The sequence below is a fragment of the Heloderma suspectum genome, chromosome 2, assembly GCF_057233095.1.
Source record: "Heloderma suspectum isolate Gila_16-S chromosome 2, 16-S_ref, whole genome shotgun sequence".
NCBI classification, from domain to species: Eukaryota; Metazoa; Chordata; class Lepidosauria; order Squamata; family Helodermatidae; genus Heloderma; species Heloderma suspectum.
In genome coordinates, this window is record NC_139459.1 from 289000961 (window position 1) to 289019617 (window position 18657).

Sequence of the window (18657 nt, forward strand, 5' to 3'; positions counted from 1 at the left end):
TTTTTATTGAAGCTTTCTACTGAAGCTGATATTCACTGGAATACAACTATTTATAAAGCTGAAAAAGGACCATTTTTATACCCATCAGGCTGTAAGTTGTTGCTGAAATAACTTTCAGTTTTATTGTTTAGAGATTATAACTTTTGCACTACGTGTTATTTTTATTTACACTAAATTGAAATTGTTGTTGTTGTTCAGTCGTTCAGTCGTGTCCGACTCTTCGTGACCCCATGGACCATAGCACGCCAGGCCTTCCTGTCCTGCGCTCTCTCCCGGAGCGTGCTCAAGTCCATATTCATTGCATCAGTGATGCTGTCTAGCCATCTCATCCTCTGCCGTCCCCTCCTCCTTTTGCCTTCAGTCTTTCCCAGCATCAGGGTCTTTTCCAGGGAGTTTTCTCTTCGCATTAGGTGGCCAAAATATTGGAGCTTCAGCTTCATTATCTGTCCTTCCAATGAGCACTCAGGGTTGATTTCCTTTAGGATGGACTGATTTGACCTCCTTGCAGTCCAGGGCACTCGTAAGAGTCTTCTCCAGCACCACAGTTCGAAAGCATCAATTCTTCGGCGCTCAGCCTTCCTTATAGTCCAGCTCTCACAGCCATACATTACTACTGGGAAAACCATAGCTTTGATTAGACGGACCTTTGTCGGCAAGGTGATGTCTCTGCTTCTTACTATGCTGTCTAGGTTTGCCATAGCTTTCCTCCCAAGGAGCAAGCGTCTTTTAATTTCATGGCTACAGTCACCGTCTGCGGTGATCTTGGAACCCAAGAAAGTAAAATCTGTCACTGCTTCCATTTCTTCCCCTTCTATATGCCAGGAAGTGATGGGGCCAGATGCCATGATCTTCGTTTTTTTAATGTTGAGTTTCAAACCAGCTTTTGCACTCTCCTCTTTCACCCTCAACAAGAGGCTCTTTAGATCCTCTTCGCTTTCTGCCATTAGGGTGGTATCGTCTGCATATCGGAGGTTGTTGATAATTCTCCCAGCAATCTTAATTCCGACCTCTGATTCATCCAACCCGGCATTTCTCATGATGTACTCTGCATATAAGTTAAATAAGCAGGGTGACAATATGCAGCCTTGTCGTACTCCTTTCCCAATTTTGAACCAATCGGTTGTTCCATGTCTGGTTCTTACTGTTGCTTCTTGACCCTTGTACAGGTTTCTCAGGAGACAGGTAAGGTGGTCTGGTACTCCCATCACTTTAAGAATTTGCCACAGTTTGTTGTGATCCACACAATCAAAGGCTTTAGCGTAGTCAATGAAGCAGAAATAGACGTTTTTCTGGAATTCTCTTGCTTTCTCCATGATCCAGCGAATGTTGGCGATTTGATCTCTAGTTCCTCTGCCTCTTCGAAACCCAGCTTGTACTTCCGGTAGTTCTCGGTTCGCATACTGCTGAAGCCTAGCTTGTAGGATTTTGAGCATCACCTTGCTGGCATGTGAAATGAGCGCAATTGTGCGGTAGTTTGAACACTCTTTGGCGTTGCCCTTCTTTGGAATTGGAATGTAAACTGACCTTTTCCAGTCTTGTGGCCACTGTTGAGTGTTCCAGATTTGTTGGCATATTGAATGCAGCACTTTAACAGCATCATCTTTTAGGATTTTAAATAGCTCGGCTGGAATACTGTCATCTCCGCTAGCTTTGTTGTTACTAATGCTTCCTAAGGCCCACTTGACTTCACTCTCTAGGATGTCCGGCTCAAGTTCAGTGACCGCACTATCATGGCTATCAGGGACATTCAGATCTTTCCTGTATAGTTCTTCTGTGTATTCTTGCCACCTCTTCTTAATCTCATCTGCTTCCGTTAGGTCCCTGCCTTCTTTGTCCTTTATCATGCCCGTCTTTGCACAAAACATTCCCTTGAGATCTCCAATTTTCTTGAAGAGATCTCTAGTCTTTCCCATTCTGTTGTTTTCCTCGATTTCTTTGCATTGTTCATTTAAGAAGGCCTTCTTGTCTCTCCTTGCTATTCTCTGGAACTCTGCATTCAGTTGGGTATATCTTCCCCTTTCTCCCTTGCTTTTTGCTTCCCTTCTTTCGTGAGCTACTTGTAAAGCCTCATCAGACAGCCACTTTGCTTTCTTGCATTTCTTTTTCTTTGGGATGGATTTCGTTGCTGCCTCCTGAACAATGTTACGGACCTCCGTCCATAGTTCCTCAGGCACTCTGTCTATCAGGTCTAATCCCTGAAATCTATTCCTCACCTCCACTGTATATTCATCAGGGATATGATTTAGGTCATACCTGAACGGTTTAGTGGTTTTCCCGACGTTCTTCAATTTAAGCCGAAATTTTGCAAGAAGCAGCTCATGATCTGAGCCACAGTCAGCTCCAGGTCTTGTTTTGACTGACTGTATGGAGCTTCTCCATCTTTGGCTGCAAAGGACATAATCAATCTGATTTCGATATTGACCATCTGGTGATGTCCATGTGTAGAGTCGCCTCTTGTGCTGTTGGAAAAGAGTGTTTGCTATGATCAGCATGTTCTCTTGGCAAAACTCTATTAGCTTTTGTCCTGCTTCATTTTGTACACCAAGGCCATGCCTGCCTGTTATCCCGGTGATTTCTTGACTTCCTACTTTAGCATTCCAATCCCCTATAATGAAGAGGACATCTTTTTTTGGTGTTAGTTCTAGAAGGTGTTGTAGGTCTTCATAGAACCGATCAACCTCAGCTTCTTCGGCCTCAGTGGTTGGGGCATAGACTTGAATTACTGTGATGTTGAATGGTTTGCCTTGGATTCGTACTGAGATCATTCTATCATTTTTAAGATTGTACCCCAGTACTGCTTTTCCCACCCTTTTGTTGACTATGAGTGCTACTCCATTTCTTCTAAGGGATTCTTGCCCACAATAGTAGATATGATAGTCACCTGAATTAAATTCGCCCATGCCTGTCCATTTTAGTTAGCTGATTCCCAAGATGTCGATGTTCAATCTTGCCATCTCATGTTTGACCACCTCCAGCTTACCTTGATTCATTGATCTGACATTCCAGGTTCCTAAACAATATTGTTCTTTACAGCATCGGATTTTCTTTTCACCACCAGACACATCCACAGCTGAGTGTCCTTTCGGCTTTGGCCCAGCCGCTTCACTCTTTCTGGCGCTACTTGGAAATACCCTCTGCTCTTCCCCAGTAGCATATTGGACACCTTCCGACCTGAGGGGCTCATCTTCCGGCGTCATCTCGTTTAGCCTTGTGATACATTCCATGGGGTTTTCTTGGCAAGAATACTGGAGTGGGTTGCCATTTCCTTCTCCAGTGGACCACATTTTGTCAGAACTCTCTGCCATGACCTGTCCGTCTTGGGTGGCCCTTCACGGCATAGCTTATGGCTTCATTGAGTTACGCAAGCCCCTTCGCCACAACAAGGCAGTGATCCATGAAGGGGATGTTGAAATGTTTAAAATTAAAAACTATTCAGTTGGAGGAAGACCTGAATCTAAGTATAATTATTTACATTCAATAGAGGATGTTATTTTTCTTGTTATGTTTATCCACAATACAACAGATCAATATGGACAGCACCCCCTAAAACTAAAAGAAAAAAAAAGATACCGCAATGGATAATCACCAATTGTTGCCTGCCTTCCTTGCCCTGTAAGTCGTTCCTATTTTTAACCAAAAATAGCACCACACTTATCATAGATATCAGTATAACATCTTTGCAACTGAAGCTTATCTTTTCCATTCCCAGCAGTAAATTGCTGCTGACAGAGGTCCATGAAATCCAGTGAGGCAAACATGTTACATGCAAATGTCTGTAATGAAACTTCAGCAGTTTGTTCATGTGTGTTTTTTCCTTTTCCTTTTTTAAACAGTAATGAAAAGTAGCAATGGGAGACTGATTTTGAACACAGTAGAGTTGTGTACTTCATTATTTCAGATAAATTATTAATCCTTTCTCTGAAATAATGAAGTATTAAAATATGTTGGATTATTGCGCTATTAAAACAGCCACGAGATGGTGACGTTTCATTGAGTTCTATGTAACCTTGAAAATTAAAAACTTCCACTCTCAGCAATCCCATGGTCGCTGTCTGGGAACCCACTGAAAATGTGGAAAGGCTCCACAACAATAGGACTGTGGGTTTTTTTTTAAATGTAAAGGCAGCCTAAAGTATCAAATTAAGATGGAATAACCAGGTAATTCAAGTCTATGCCCCAACCACTGAGGCCGAAGAAGCTGAGGTTGATCGGTTCTATGAAGACCTACAACACCTTCTAGAACTAACACCAAAAAAAGATGTCCTCTTCATCATAGGGGATTGGAATGCTAAAGTAGGAAGTCAAGAAATCACTGGGATAACAGGCAGGCATGGCCTTGGTGTACAAAATGAAGCAGGACAAAAGCTAATAGAGTTTTGCCAGGAGAACATGCTGATCATAGCAAACACTCTTTTCCAACAGCACAAGAGGCGACTCTACACATGGACGTCACCAGATGGTCAATATCGAAATCAGATTGATTATGTCCTCTGCAGCCAAAGATGGAGAAGCTCCATACAGTCAGTCAAAACAAGACCTGGAGCTGACTGTGGCTCAGATCATGAGCTGCTTCTTGCAAAATTTCGGCTTAAATTGAAGAACGTAGGGAAAACCACTAAACCGTTCAGGTATGACCGAAATCATATCCCTGATGAATATACAGTGGAGGTGAGGAATAGATTTCAGGGATTAGACCTGATAGACAGAGTGCCTGAGGAACTATGGACGGAGGTCCGTAACATTGTTCAGGAGGCAGCAACGAAATCCATCCCAAAGAAAAAGAAATGCAAGAAAGCCAAGTGGCTGCCTGATGAGGCTTTACAAGTAGCTGAGGAAAGAAGGGAAGCGAAAAGCAAGGGAGAAAGGGGAAGATATACCCAACTGAATGCAGAGTTCCAGAGAATAGCAAGGAGAGACAAGAAGGCCTTCTTAAATGAACAATGCAAAGAAATCGAGGAAAACAACAGAATGGGAAAGACTAGAGATCTCTTCAAGAAAATTGGAGATCTCAAGGGAACGTTTTGTGCAAAGACGGGCATGATCAAGGACAAAGAAGGCAGGGACCTAACAGAAGCAGATGAGATTAAGAAGAGGTGGCAAGAATACACAGAAGAACTATACAGGAAAGATCTGAATGTCCCTGATAGCCATGATAGTGCGGTCACTGAACTTGAGCCGGACATCCTAGAGAGTGAAGTCAAGTGGGCCTTAGGAAGCATTAGTAACAACAAAGCTAGCGGAGATGACAGTATTCCAGCTGAGCTATTTAAAATCCTAAAAGATGATGCTGTTAAAGTGCTGCATTCAATATGCCAACAAATCTGGAACACTCAACAGTGGCCACAAGACTGGAAAAGGTCAGTTTACATTCCAATTCCAAAGAAGGGCAACGCCAAAGAGTGTTCAAACTACCGCACAATTGCGCTCATTTCACATGCCAGCAAGGTGATGCTCAAAATCCTACAAGCTAGGCTTCAGCAGTATGCGAACCGAGAACTACCGGAAGTACAAGCTGGGTTTCGAAGAGGCAGAGGAACTAGAGATCAAATCGCCAACATTCGCTGCATCATGGAGAAAGCAAGAGAATTCCAGAAAAACGTCTATTTCTGCTTCATTGACTACGCTAAAGCCTTTGATTGTGTGGATCACAACAAACTGTGGCAAATTCTTAAAGTGATGGGAGTACCAGACCACCTTACCTGTCTCCTGAGAAACCTGTACGAGGGTCAAGAAGCAACAGTAAGAACCAGACATGGAACAACCGATTGGTTCAAAATTGGGAAAGGAGTACGACAAGGCTGCATATTGTCACCCTGCTTATTTAACTTATATGCAGAGTACATCATGAGAAATGCCGGGTTGGATGAATCAGAGGTCGGAATTAAGATTGCTGGGAGAATTATCAATAACCTCCGATATGCAGACGATACCACCCTAATGGCAGAAAGCAAAGAGGATCTAAAGAGCCTCTTGTTGAGGGTGAAAGAGGAGAGTTTAAAAGCTGGTTTGAAACTCAACATTAAAAAAACGAAGATCATGGCATCTGGCCCCATCACTTCCTGGCATATAGAAGGGGAAGAAATGGAAGCAGTGACAGATTTTACTTTCTTGGGCTCCAAGATCACCGCAGACGGTGACTGTAGCCATGAAATTAAAAGACGCTTGCTCCTTGGGAGGAAAGCTATGGCCAACCTAGACAGCATAGTAAGAAGCAGAGACATCACCTTGCCGACAAAGGTCCGTCTAATCAAAGCTATGGTTTTCCCAGTAGTAATGTATGGCTGTGAGAGCTGGACTATAAGGAAGGCTGAGCGCCGAAGAATTGATGCTTTCGAACTGTGGTGCTGGAGAAGACTCTTACGAGTCCCCTGGACTGCAAGGAGGTCAAATCAGTCCATCCTAAAGGAAATCAACCCTGAGTGCTCATTGGAAGGACAGATAATGAAGCTGAAGCTCCAATATTTTGGCCACCTAAGGCGAAGAGAAAACTCCCTGGAAAAGACCCTGATGCTGGGAAAGACTGAAGGCAAAAGGAGAAGGGGACGGCAGAGGATGAGATGGCTAGATAGCATCACGGATGCAATGAATATGAACTTGAGCACGCTCCGGGAGAGAGCGCAGGACAGGAAGGCCTGGCGTGCTATGGTCCATGGGGTCACGAAGAGTCAGACACGACTGAACGACTGAACAACAACAACAAACCAGGAAATACCTCTAGATGTGCCCTGGAGGTGTCCTGGAGGTTGACGATGTCATGAAAAGGACCCACAAATGTCCATGAGTGAGCAATCTCAATAGCAGGATAAAAGCTCTGTGTGAAGAAGCCTTAGACAGCAAGATTTTTTTAATTAGTATTATTTCACTGAGTTACGTTTTTGGTTTATCTGAATACAACAAACACAGTTTGTTGTTATCAATGAAAATGTCAACCCAGTGTGCAGCTGCTGTAAAAAAGGCAAACTCCATGTTAGGCATAATTAGAAAAGGAATTGAAAATAAAACTGGCAATATCATACTGCCTTTATACACGTCTATGGTGCGACCCCACTTAGAATACTGTGTAAAGTTCAGGTCACCAGACCTAAAAAAAGATATTGGGGAGCTGGAAAAAGTGCAGAAAAGGGCAACTAAAACAATCCAGGGGCCGGAGCATCCTCACTATGAAGGGAGGTTACAACAGCTAGGATTGTTTAGCCTGGAAAAAAGGAGACATGTTAGAGGTGTACACAATTATGCATGGTGTGGAGAATGTGGATAGGGAGATGTTTTTCTCTCTCTCTCAAAATACCAGAACCTGGAGTCATCCCATGAAGCCGACTGGTGGGAGATTCAGGACAGATAAAAGGAAGTACTTCTTTACACAGCGCATAGTTAAACTATGGAATTTGCCACCACAAGATGTGGTGATGGCCAGCAATTTGGAGAGCTTTAAAAGAGGATTGGACAAATTCCTGGCAGAGAAGGCTATCAATGGCTACTGGTCCTGATGGCTGTATGCTACCTCCAGTACCAGAGGCAGTGGGCCTGTGTACACCATTTGCAGGGGAACATGGGTGGGAGGGTGCTGTTGCACTCATGTCCTGCTTGTGGGTTCTTGGTCGACAGCTGGCTGGCCACTGTGTGAACAGAATGCTGGACTGGATGGACCCTTGGTCTGATCCAGCAAGGCTCTACTTATGTTCTTATGGTTCTAATAACTGAAAAGCAAACCAAAGTAAAAGAAAAAAAGGCTGGTAGAGAAGGGGTGAGTTTCCAGAGTTCTTGCTCACTTACAATTTATGGGAGTGCCATGAACAAAATGCCTTTACATTCAGCTAAGCATAAAATTCTGGTTAGGGACACCATTAACTACAATAAGTAGGTACTGCCACATCATGTGCGTGAAAACGTCTTCTGTATCACCACACTGCCAGCTATTATAGGAGGTTAGCATATCTTAAAACAATTGTAAAGGAGACCAGTATGTCCTATTCAACAACTTCTGTTGTATGACGTGTAGTCTCAAATTTAGAGCTGAGCTTTAAGTGAAGAGAGTTTAGCCTTCCACTGAGTTGGAAGGATTTGATTCTCCAGTTCTCTGTCCCATTTTTCCCACATGAGTAGACAGCAGGTGTTTGTAGGGAGGCACCCTAAGGGTGGGACTTTGTGTAACATGCTGATGCACATAATAAAGAGACAGCTACTTTTAACAGGCAAAAGCACTTCTGCAGTAGGGAAGCAGTGTGTGGGACAGGGTGCTTAACCTAACCCCCACAATCTGCTACTTGTTCCCTGCAACTTCCTTACCCCCAGCTGTTTTTTTTTTTTTTCCATACAAGGTTCCAGGCAAGTGTTGGGGCTTGAACCCTGTGGGAAGAAAAGCAGACTGGGGAAGAGTTGCAGTGGAAAAACACATCTCTATGGCAATATTCACACCTGTTTTGCAGCAGAGAAGCAGCTGGCAAGCTAATCTTCTCTGTGGTTGCGTTGTTCCATGTAGTTCGAGACAAAGGGCACTTCCAAATGATTCTTCACCAGCTGATCTGAAAGAGGATGGAAATGAAAGAGCATTTTGAAAAGAAATGCTTCTTAACATGAGGTTTACTCTTCCCTTCACTGTGCTGGTCCTTATCCACCAGGTCTAGCAGCGCGAGGCACTTAATACGCTGGTCATCTGCAATATGGGCACAATCCAGCCTTTGGGTTCTGCTTTCAAAGAGCAGTGTATGAAAACCTGTGTTCCCCAGTGGACCTTCGGGGGGGGGGGCGTATGTGGTGCCACCAGCACCCATTTACAGTTTCTTAGGCCTTAAAATTTAAGGGCTAGTACACCCATAGAGCCCCTCCACTGCAATGCAGCCATACCCCATAGAAGGCCAAAGTGCAACAATGGCAGAACCCCCACGCTCTGTCCCCTGGTAAGGAATCTTGTGGCCAGGCCTGCTCATTGTACACCAGTTACTTGTGCTTGACATGCATGAAGAGAACCTGAGCTGGGCGTGCGGAGAATGGGAACCCACAAGCTCTTCCAAGGTGTTTTGCATTTTCCAGATCCCAGATGCTGGAAAGGATTGTGAGTGAGCCAGTCAAGGCAGCTTACAATAAATCACTGAATTCAGTACAAAGCTGTCGATTTGTCTCTTGCTCATGTGGCAGCCAAGAGAGAAGCTGAGGTGACATGATAAAGCCTATCCACAACTCTCTGCTGTTGCTACTGCTGTCCTCCTTAAGAGAAATATTCCTTCTCCATGAAGTGTGCAGTGAGGCAGCAACAGATAAAACAATCTACAAGTCATCGATAAGGCATCAGATTATTTAACATAAACTGGAGTACCCCATTGTCAGATGCATCTCTCTCTCCTTAATGACTTAATGGGGTCTAACTCCCAGCGTTAGATGAGTAAAGTGCCTTTTCCACACATTGGTGTGTTAACTGTATCATGTAATGGCCCCATTATGGAAAAATATTAATGTGCCATTAGCATCTTTACCCACAGTCCTGATTAAACCTATCAGTCAGAACCCCATAGCTCCTTCCCCTAATCCATGACTAGGAAACCCAGAACCAATGATGCAATGTAGTCAAAGCTGCAAAATAAATACATGCAAAAAATAAATGTTTAACAGTAGTCCACTGTGACCCAGTTCAGCGATTGCTCTCTGCCACGGGTATAGAATCTCTTTCAGCCTGAGGGGCCAAATTCAGTTTCAGAGGATCTCTTGGGGGCCATGTTCCAGTGGTTGGTGGGGCCAAAGACAAAAGGGGTGGGGCCAAAATACCAGCACATTTTAACTTAAAGCTCTTACTGTCAGTAACTGAGCCTTAGGGGAGGCATTCCAACCTTTCAGAATGGGGGGAAACTACACAAAAGCCAGGAAATCACCAAACAATAGGTAGTTGTTGAAGCAAAGTGGGAACCACCTGGGGATGTGGGGAAGGGAGCATAGCCACCTGGGATACCCCGAGACCCAGATTTGGCTCCCAGATGGGCCTGAGGTTTAGCACCCCTCTCTATGCACATGGTAGATACCATAGTGAAAAATAACCACTTTTCAATACCGTACAATTTGTTAAGCCGGAAGAATAGAAAACATGTATGATGTTCTTGTTTAACTCTTAGCAGTGAAAAGATCTTATTGTATGAAGGGGAGGACAAACTCCTTCACTCTCCACCTCAGGAATGTAGTAGAGATAACTCTAAAGTGAAGTTGCTGCCTGTTCAGTTGCAAAACATAAATCATGTGAAAAAATACTTTGTGAAAGAGGGAGCAAAGGATTGTTTAGAAAGATAATTTTGACTTGCATATCCATATGTAGTGGGGATGTGCCTTTGTTCAAGAATTCTGGTTGAATGTATTTGAGGAATTATCAGATATGACTCAACAACAGGTGTTACCAAATCCTTCATTGGCACTACTGCCTATATATGGGGATTCTATGAGGATCTCATTTTACTCTTGGTGTGCCAGGATTAGGGTGATCAGTTATGAATTGCCAAAAGAAAGAAAATGTATCACCAACAAAGAAGTCAAACGAGGGCATTCCAGCAGGCAGAGATGAGAGGGCGAATAGGGCCATCCCACCAACCCTGCTAAAGTTACTTTTCCCTCTTCCCTCCCCATTCCTTTTTCCTTGTGTGTCATGGGTTTTTAAAACAACAACATTGTAATCCTGTGTGCAGGGGCTGTCTTGTTTAGTTCGTTATACTGTAATCCACTCTGGGAGCCTTTTTAGCTGAGGAGCGGCATAAAACTACGTCAAATGAACAAACAAAAGAGGACACTGATTTGTATTAAATTTGCATGTCTGCAAATAATTATTATGATTTAAATAGAAATACCATACATCTCACCATAGTGTGCAAGACTGTGGCCAGGTGGCCTGGGTACCTTGCTAGGTCTGCTGTCTAGGTGCTCTTGATGGGCAACTTCAAGGCCCAGCTCTGTCTTCTGATGGTTCTTTATCTTTAAATTGGGCTTGGATTAGACAGCCCTTCAAATAAAGGGCAACTTCGAATAATGGACAGTCTCTGGCAGCCCTTCAAACAGAGGAATGTCCTCTGTAAAAGAGGGCACATGGCCACCGTATCTGGCAAATAGCACTCTCTGAGAAATTGACACATCAGAGCAAATGGGTCAGAGGCATTACTAAACAACCTTATTGAAATTAGGTGTCCATTTCTGTCATATTCTGTCACAAGGGGAAAAGACATTTCAGGCTACCAGTAATCCAGAAGTCATTTTGGAGAGATGTGCTATCATAGGTGTCTCTGTGTGGCTTAGGGAAGGGAGGTGCTGATTTACTTTAGATTAAATTAAATTAAGCAAAGCTTAATTTATTGAGAACAAACCTAAGTCTAGAAATGATGACATACTGTACTCTTTTGTTGTATTTGTTAAGTTTTCTTTATTGATGCATTACAATAAAAATATATTCGAAGAAAGGAAAAGGAAAGATTATGTATTTAAAACTATGTTGAAGCCACCTTTAAAGGTAGAACTCTTAACCTTCCATCATATTTTAACTGGTTCCTTGATGCACTCTTATAGCTGTTGTGAGCCTAACTCCAATGAGTACTCTGACACATGCGCCATTTCCTCAGCAGCCTGGGATACCATCAGATTACCATGCAATAATACATCAAGGATATAATCCTCTGCCAATGCAACTATAGAAATGAATACCAGAATGTTGATAGCACCCCACCCAATACAATAAGATACTAAATTCCTTCTAGTATCTTAGGTCTTTCTCTGGTGAAGCATTGGCTGCTTCACACAAATGCCAGTGTAACTCTGACCCCTACACCTCTTGCATTATTTTATACTCTACCTTTCTACATTTGTATGCAGCATGGTTTATACAAATAAAACAAAAATCGTAACAGGCCCACAGCCAGCCTAAAAGTTTTTTTGGGGGAAAGTAGGAGGGCAGTTCATCTGGTTTGCAGGCCTTTTAAAGACAAAATTGTAAGGTGTTTTTAATGGTTTGTTCGTAAAAAAACAAACATTAGGGGGGCATAGAAAATTGGGGGAGCAGCCCCCACCCACCCACTCCTGGCTGCAGACTTGAATCATAATTCTTAAAATGCCAATCAAATAGCAATAGCTAGAAGAATCATCACAGCAATTAGAACAAATATATTCAACATAGCTAAAATCAGACAAACTCAATATTTTGAAGGGAGGATCGATATAAGAAAGCTGGAAACATGATTTGACAACTTTGACTTGCTGTATACAAAATCCAGTGTATAATCTAAGAATATACAGCACTTCTGAGTGCAATCCATGTGATTATTATTAACCCAAGGAACAGAAGCAACATATTCTTAATTTCATCAGGAATATCAGAAGATCTATTGTTGGGTGGGCTGTACTCATTACCTATTGGTTCAACATCACAAGGATTGAGTGAACAGCTTGTTGCTACCCTTCGCTGTGACTGCATCTGTAAGTAACTGGGATGTACTGATTGAATGTTCTCAGGTGTTTTGGAAGAGGAAGTATACCTCTCTGGTTCCTTGTACATGGCTCTAACGGTATTAAAAGGCCTTGCATTTGAATCCATCCAGCACATAAGTTCTCTGGCACATTGCTGAAAGATGCATATTAGTGTAGTGACATCTCCTTCTGCACTGTGACTGTTCAGGGGATATACTTGGTAGAATTTAAAATATAAGTCACGAAGACCATATTTTTTCTTGCTGCCAAATGGGCTAGGCTGGTAAATAAACTGGTGAAGCTGGTTGTTCTCCTTATCCAGGGCTTTCATGGCTTTAATAGTATCCGCACAATAGATTTCATCAAGGGCTGGAAAACCCAGTGTAGCCAATTCAGCTTTCAGTAGAGGAAAATCATATCTGCAGCCGTTGTGTGCTACCAAACAGACTGGTGGGTGCTGCCGACTGAAAAAAGCTGTAATCATGTGCAAAATGTGTAAGTTAAAGCTTTGCTTTTTGTTCCTGGTATACACTTCATTAGTCAGTCCTGTAATGGAACTTGCTGTTGGGGTGAATGGCTTGTCTGGATTAATACAGACACAGAGCTTATCTACTAAACGAGGGAAGAGAGGAATTGGCTGAGGAAAAGAATGGCTGGATTGAGGATTCTCTAAGGCATGTCGAGTCACCGCAAAGAGGCATACTTCTGCGATTTTAGGCCGTGAGGGTGGTAAACCTGTTGCTTCTAGGTCCATAAAAACAAATGTCTCAATTGGTCTGGAGGGAGGCTCAAATGCGGCACACATTTTGAGGCCTAGGAGAAAGAACAGTGAAAACCAAGGAAAAACACGAGACTGACAATGCAATGGATAGGCCTTATCACATTTCATTTCCATGATTACCTCTAATTTCAATCAAAATAAGTTCTCAAAGTGGTAAAAATACTTTAAAATAAAGCACAAATGTATGTCAGCTTTAAACTGGCTGATAAGTGCCACTAAAACATATACAAAATATCTCTTTTGGCAAATTGATATGCTTTCCCTAGCATTTTCACAGTGCATGTAGCCAAGCAACAAAAACAAAGCCTTGTGGTACCTTCAATATTTAACATGCCACCAGATACTTTTGTACTTTAAAATATCACACAGAAACAATGCAAGCTGACTCAGAACTAGTTTACATGTTAAACTAGGGGGAGGGGGGAGCCTATGGCAGATGGAGGGTGCCCATAAGGAGAGAAGGATGGTGGGAGGGAGGACAAATAGTGTGTGTCTGGGGAAGCGGGGAGCCAAAATGGATGGAACAATGGAAGGAACAAGCCCTCTGCATATGATCAGTTCAGACCTCTGCCAGGAGCAACCTGACCCTCCCCAAGCAGCCTCCAGGGTGGGGAGCAAGAGGGGGAGAGAGAAGGGGCGATCCTGCCCACTTTAGACTCCAGTCCCACTGTCAGTATGTGGCCCTACAGAAGTGTGGCCCTTGACAGAAAAAAGCCTCCCCCTGCCCCATGCTTATAGCAGAAAGGAGTGTCACTGACTGACGGCACACTCCTGTGCATGTCTACTCTGACATAAAAACCTTTGACTTCAGTGGAGCTTCCTCTCAGGTAAGTGTGTGTATAGGACTGTAGCCTGAATGCTGCTTTCTTCTCCAGTGCTCTAGTGTGTGAAAAGGAATGTGTGCATCTCTCTTCCAAGAGCTCATGGAGCAGGAATCCCATACAGCGGTACAGAACAGAAGGACTGAAGAATCATGAGTCACTTTGAGCTATTGCTTTTACCCTTTTTGGTTAATCTATTAATCTGTTTGAAGAGCTGCCTGTCTCCATATGTACCTCCCAGTATATTAAGATCTTCAGTGGAGTGTGGTCTGCAGGTGCCCCCACCTTCTAAGTAAGGCAGACAGATACCAGAGAGGGTCTTTGTAGTGGTGGTACCCCAGTCATGAGGCAATTTCCCCAAAGGAGTGCACCTCATGGGAAGCAAGCGCCTTTTATTTTTCCAAGCTTTTTAGACACAATTTCAGTCTTGCTGTTTCTGTGGTTTTGTTGATTACATTTTGTTTGTATTTACATTAATTGTTTTATTCTCTCTTATAAACCAGGCTGAGAATATGACTGAAAATAAAAATAACCAATATAATTATGAACCAGCCTGATGCACACAGCTATGGGTAAGCTTTGGAGATGCTTGCCACTGCCAGTGCCATCCATCTGACCTCATTTTAAATAAAGTTTCCAGCCACTTTCCAGCCTCTTTTTAAAACATGAACATAAGAAGCTGTTTTAGAGTGAGTCAAACTATCGGTCCATCTAGCTCAGTATTGCCTACAGTGAGTGGTAGCAGCTCACCAATGTTCAAAGATGAGTCCCACTCAGTAGTACCTGAAAATGCTGGGAACTGAACTTGGGACCTCCTCTGTCCAAAGGAGGTGTTCTGCCACTAGGGTAAGAACTGCTGCTGTTTTCCTGACAGAGCCTAGTCCTTTACCAGCTGCATGGCAAACAAGTTCAGGAAGTGCAGCCTTTCCAAACATGGAAACAATAAGGGGCAAAGTCCCAACCATTGAATATTGCCACTGTAAAAAACAAAACCTTTGCCAGGAAAAAATGGTGACTGTCTTTTGAGTGTGGGAAGATAACCCAATCTCTCTTTACCCACATAGCTCTTGGTGTGCATATGTAGTGTCCAACATGCAAAATTGTTCCTATCTCTACCTATCTCACCGCTATTGGCCACAACAAATTTCCTACAGGACTTATCACTTCCTTCTGTGTAGGAAATCGCATTTCTATTGTGAGATAAATACACCCACGTAGCTCATGGGATGTACACATAGCAGCAGTGAAGCCTGATCTTCAGTGGAGTGGCATATTTCTCCAGCATCTCTTGATATGTTTTGACACCCGTTCAATGCAGGAAGATTAGACATTTTCTGAAGACTACTATGACTGGGAAGTGCTAGCAGCAACATACTTACCATTTCACACTTGGGAGGTAGCAGAAAAGACACTTCTCCAAACCCATAGAAATGATCACACTAACTTCGGATGAGCTCTCAGATTAAGACATGCGTTTATGATCAAGTTTTCCATAATGTGGGCCCAGCAGGGACCTGTGTCTGAATGTCACAACCACATGGTTTCAGCTAAATGCATAAATCTTTCCCACACAAGTCTGGCCCAAGGTATTTTTCTGTCTGAGGTGGAGCAGCAAATGTTGCCCCTCACCCACCCAAGTCAAGGTAAATAGTGCCCTGCCAAAGCCGGGCAAGTTATTTTGGCACCTGAGGCAGAAAATCCAACAAGCACCTCTCCCCATTTCTGGCAGTAAAAATAAAATAAAATAACCACTTGCTACCCTTTTGATAACCCCATCGGACTGCTTCACAGAAAGGCACCTCCCACAGTGTAACAATATGGAAAAACTACTGAGTTCAGCCTGAATGGGTTGGGCTTCCTGGAAGGAACCAGGAAGTAGTTAAGGGCAACACCCACTGCTTCTGGCTTGAGAAGAGAGAGGCAATAGTCTGAGAGAGCTCTATAGAGAAGCCTCTTGTTTAAATAAAATTTAGAAGTTTGTTTATAAAGCCGAGTGTCTGATTGTATAATATGCAATCCAGCAACTTTCATAGAATCATAGAATAGTAGGGTTGGAAGGGACCTACAAGGCCATCGAGTCCAACCCCCTGCTCAATGCAGGTATCCAAGTCAGAACATCCCGGACAGGTTGCTGTCCAGCCTCATCTTGGATGCCTCCAGTGTGGGAGAGCCCACCACCTCCCTAGCTAACTGGTTCCACTGTCATATTGTTCTAACAGTCAGGAAGTTTTTCCTGATGTTCAGCCGGAATCGGGCTTCCTGTAACTTGAGCCCATTATTCCATGTCCTGCACTCTGGGATGATGAAGAAGAGATCCTGACCTTCCTCTCTGTGACCACCTTTCAAGGACTTGAAGAGCGCTATCCTATCTCCCCTCAGTCTTCTCTTCTCAGGGCTAAACATGCCCAGTTCTTTCAGTCTCTCCTCATAGCGCTTGGTTTCCAGTCCCCTGATCATCTTTGTTGCCCTCCTCTGAACCCTCTCCAGTTTGTCTGCATCCTTCTTAAAATGTGGTGCCCAGATCTGGACACAGTACTCCGGATGTGGCCTAACCAGTGCTGTGTAGACTCTGAAACTTTGAAACACACAGGCCTCAGGGTATGTTTGCCTAAGGGACACCTTTGTCATCCCACCATGGATAGGCAGGATTTTACCACACTAATGTACCAGTCTAGATATAGCAGAGGTGGGCATCATGTAGCCCTCCAGGATTGGGGGGGGGGGGACTTACAACTCCCATCAGCCCTAGCCAGCATAGTCAATGGTGAGGGATCTTGGGAGTTGTAGGCCAAAACAGCTGGAGGGCCATCAATGCCAAGGCCTGAGATATAGGCTTACCTGTCCTTCCCCATTAAGGGCGGCACTCGGTAGGAGGACTGGCTCCAAAAGGGCGAGTGCAAGGCGCTCTGCTCCAGGTGTCCCGAATGTATGGGCTCGGACGCTGCAGGAGGCAGAGAACCATCATCTGCGCACGTGGACGCACATTCCTACTGCTCGAGCCACCGCCTTCCCGTCCTCGCCTTGACGTCAAGGAAACGTCCTAAAGGCGGCGGTGGCAGCAGCTGCTGGGCAGGATCCGTCGGGCGTTCTGCTCACCCCCTACCTGCCTCTTGTAGGGCCCTCGCCTCTGACTTCAAGGGCAGCAGCGAGACCTTGCCTTTCCATCCCTTGCAAGCATTCGGGTCCTGCTGTCTAGCCGTGGGAAGCATCCCCAGTTCCGCACAAAACCGAAAGCTAAGTTCCGCCCCGCTCCACAAACAAATCAGGACCGAGCAGAGCTTCAAATTACATAGTTTCACGGCTGGTGTCTGGAGCTGAGGGTTTAGCGGGGCATGGGCCCCGGATCTTCTGAGCTGTGCCCAGTTCTTTAGAGTTATCCAAATTGCTGTCATTGATTACATAGCTGTTTATAGGTAAATTTTAAAACTAGACCAATTTTTCTGGAAACTCCATAATCTCATAACCGCAGGCAGCATCTAGTTTGCCCCTACAGTCTCATAAGCTGAATGTGTCCAGGCAGAATCTGGTGTGGTGTGTAGAAAAACATGCTGATTTAGCTTTATGTTTATTTTTTACCAGCAATACCTTTCACTTGAGGTGCAAGCTTTTGAGTTACTCTGCAAGACAAAGGCAGCTAGGTAGTGCTCAACCCCACAAAGCTGATTAAAAATAAAAAGTAAAAATTGCATACAGGTAACAAAGCAGGCATATGTACACAGAAAAGTGTGCAGCAATTGTAGAACTAGTCCAAATTTTCTAAACAGCAACAACCCCCAAACAAGGGAATATTTCCTCCTTTGCCAATTCTTAGGGAGTGTGCTTTTTCATATATGACGCAGAGTACTTTAGTTGATTGTGGCTAATGTTAAATGCAGAAGAGATACAAGGTAGGTTTAACTGGATGTACAGTATGTTGTCCACACTGCCCTTACATTTACATGACATTAACAAAGTAAAGACAGCCATGCTAGTCTGGGAGAAAAAAATCCAAAACCTACAGTTGGGCAATACCTTTATTAGGACCAACCAAAAATTCCACAAAAATGTGCAAGCTTTTGAGTTCTCCAGAACTCTTCATCAAGCTAGATGGTACAAAAAGTAGGCGGTGGAAAAAGAGAAAAGTTGGTCTTTCCAAAAGTTTGACCAGATGTAGTGGCCGTGAAGTCTGCAGTTTTACTGTATTAGTTTTACAGTATTACTATTTGTCTTCCCATCCCCTGCCTGCTTTTTGGTATAAGTATCTAACCAGCAAAGTGCTAAGTAGTAAGTGGAGGTATTTCAATTCAGTAAACTCTATTTTCCCCAGCTTGTTGAAGACTTCTTTGCAATCCAGATACTTGTTGCCTTTCCCACTGCACCTTTCTTGCAGCAGCCTGCTAAAAATTAAGCATTTTGACCCACTGATTTCAAAGAAAGCATAAGGCATATATATGCAGATATTTCTCTATATAAGCCTTACCCAACCTGGCATTCACCAGATGTTTTGGACTACAACTCCCATCAGTCCCAGCCAGCACTGTCAGGGATGCTGGGAGTTGCAGTCCAAAATATCTGGAGGGCACCACATTGGGGAAGGCTGCTCTATATTGAAGCCATATGTGTTATGTGCTCACATCCGGCCGGAGTGTGTTT

General features: G+C 43.7%; 2 protein-coding genes across 2 annotated transcripts in view; both read right to left on the reverse strand.

Moving 5' to 3' along the window:
* Nucleotides 1-17246, reverse strand: part of LOC146354797 (actin nucleation-promoting factor WAS-like) — a 104871-nt gene extending 87625 nt beyond the window's left edge. The window contains exons 1-2 of the mRNA XM_084839827.1: nt 16864-17246; nt 8416-8522 (exon numbers count right to left, since the gene is read on the reverse strand). Of these exons, the coding sequence (XP_084695953.1) occupies nt 8416-8522; nt 16864-16877 (121 nt within the window). The 5' untranslated portion in view covers nt 16878-17246. The remainder of the gene's footprint in view (nt 1-8415; nt 8523-16863) is intronic.
* Nucleotides 11374-13228, reverse strand: TREX1 (three prime repair exonuclease 1). Its single transcript, XM_084839828.1, has one exon. The coding sequence runs from the start codon at nt 13226-13228 to the stop codon at nt 12239-12241; it is 990 nt and encodes a 329-aa protein (XP_084695954.1). The 3' UTR covers nt 11374-12238.
* Nucleotides 17247-18657: the final 1411 nt, after the last annotated feature.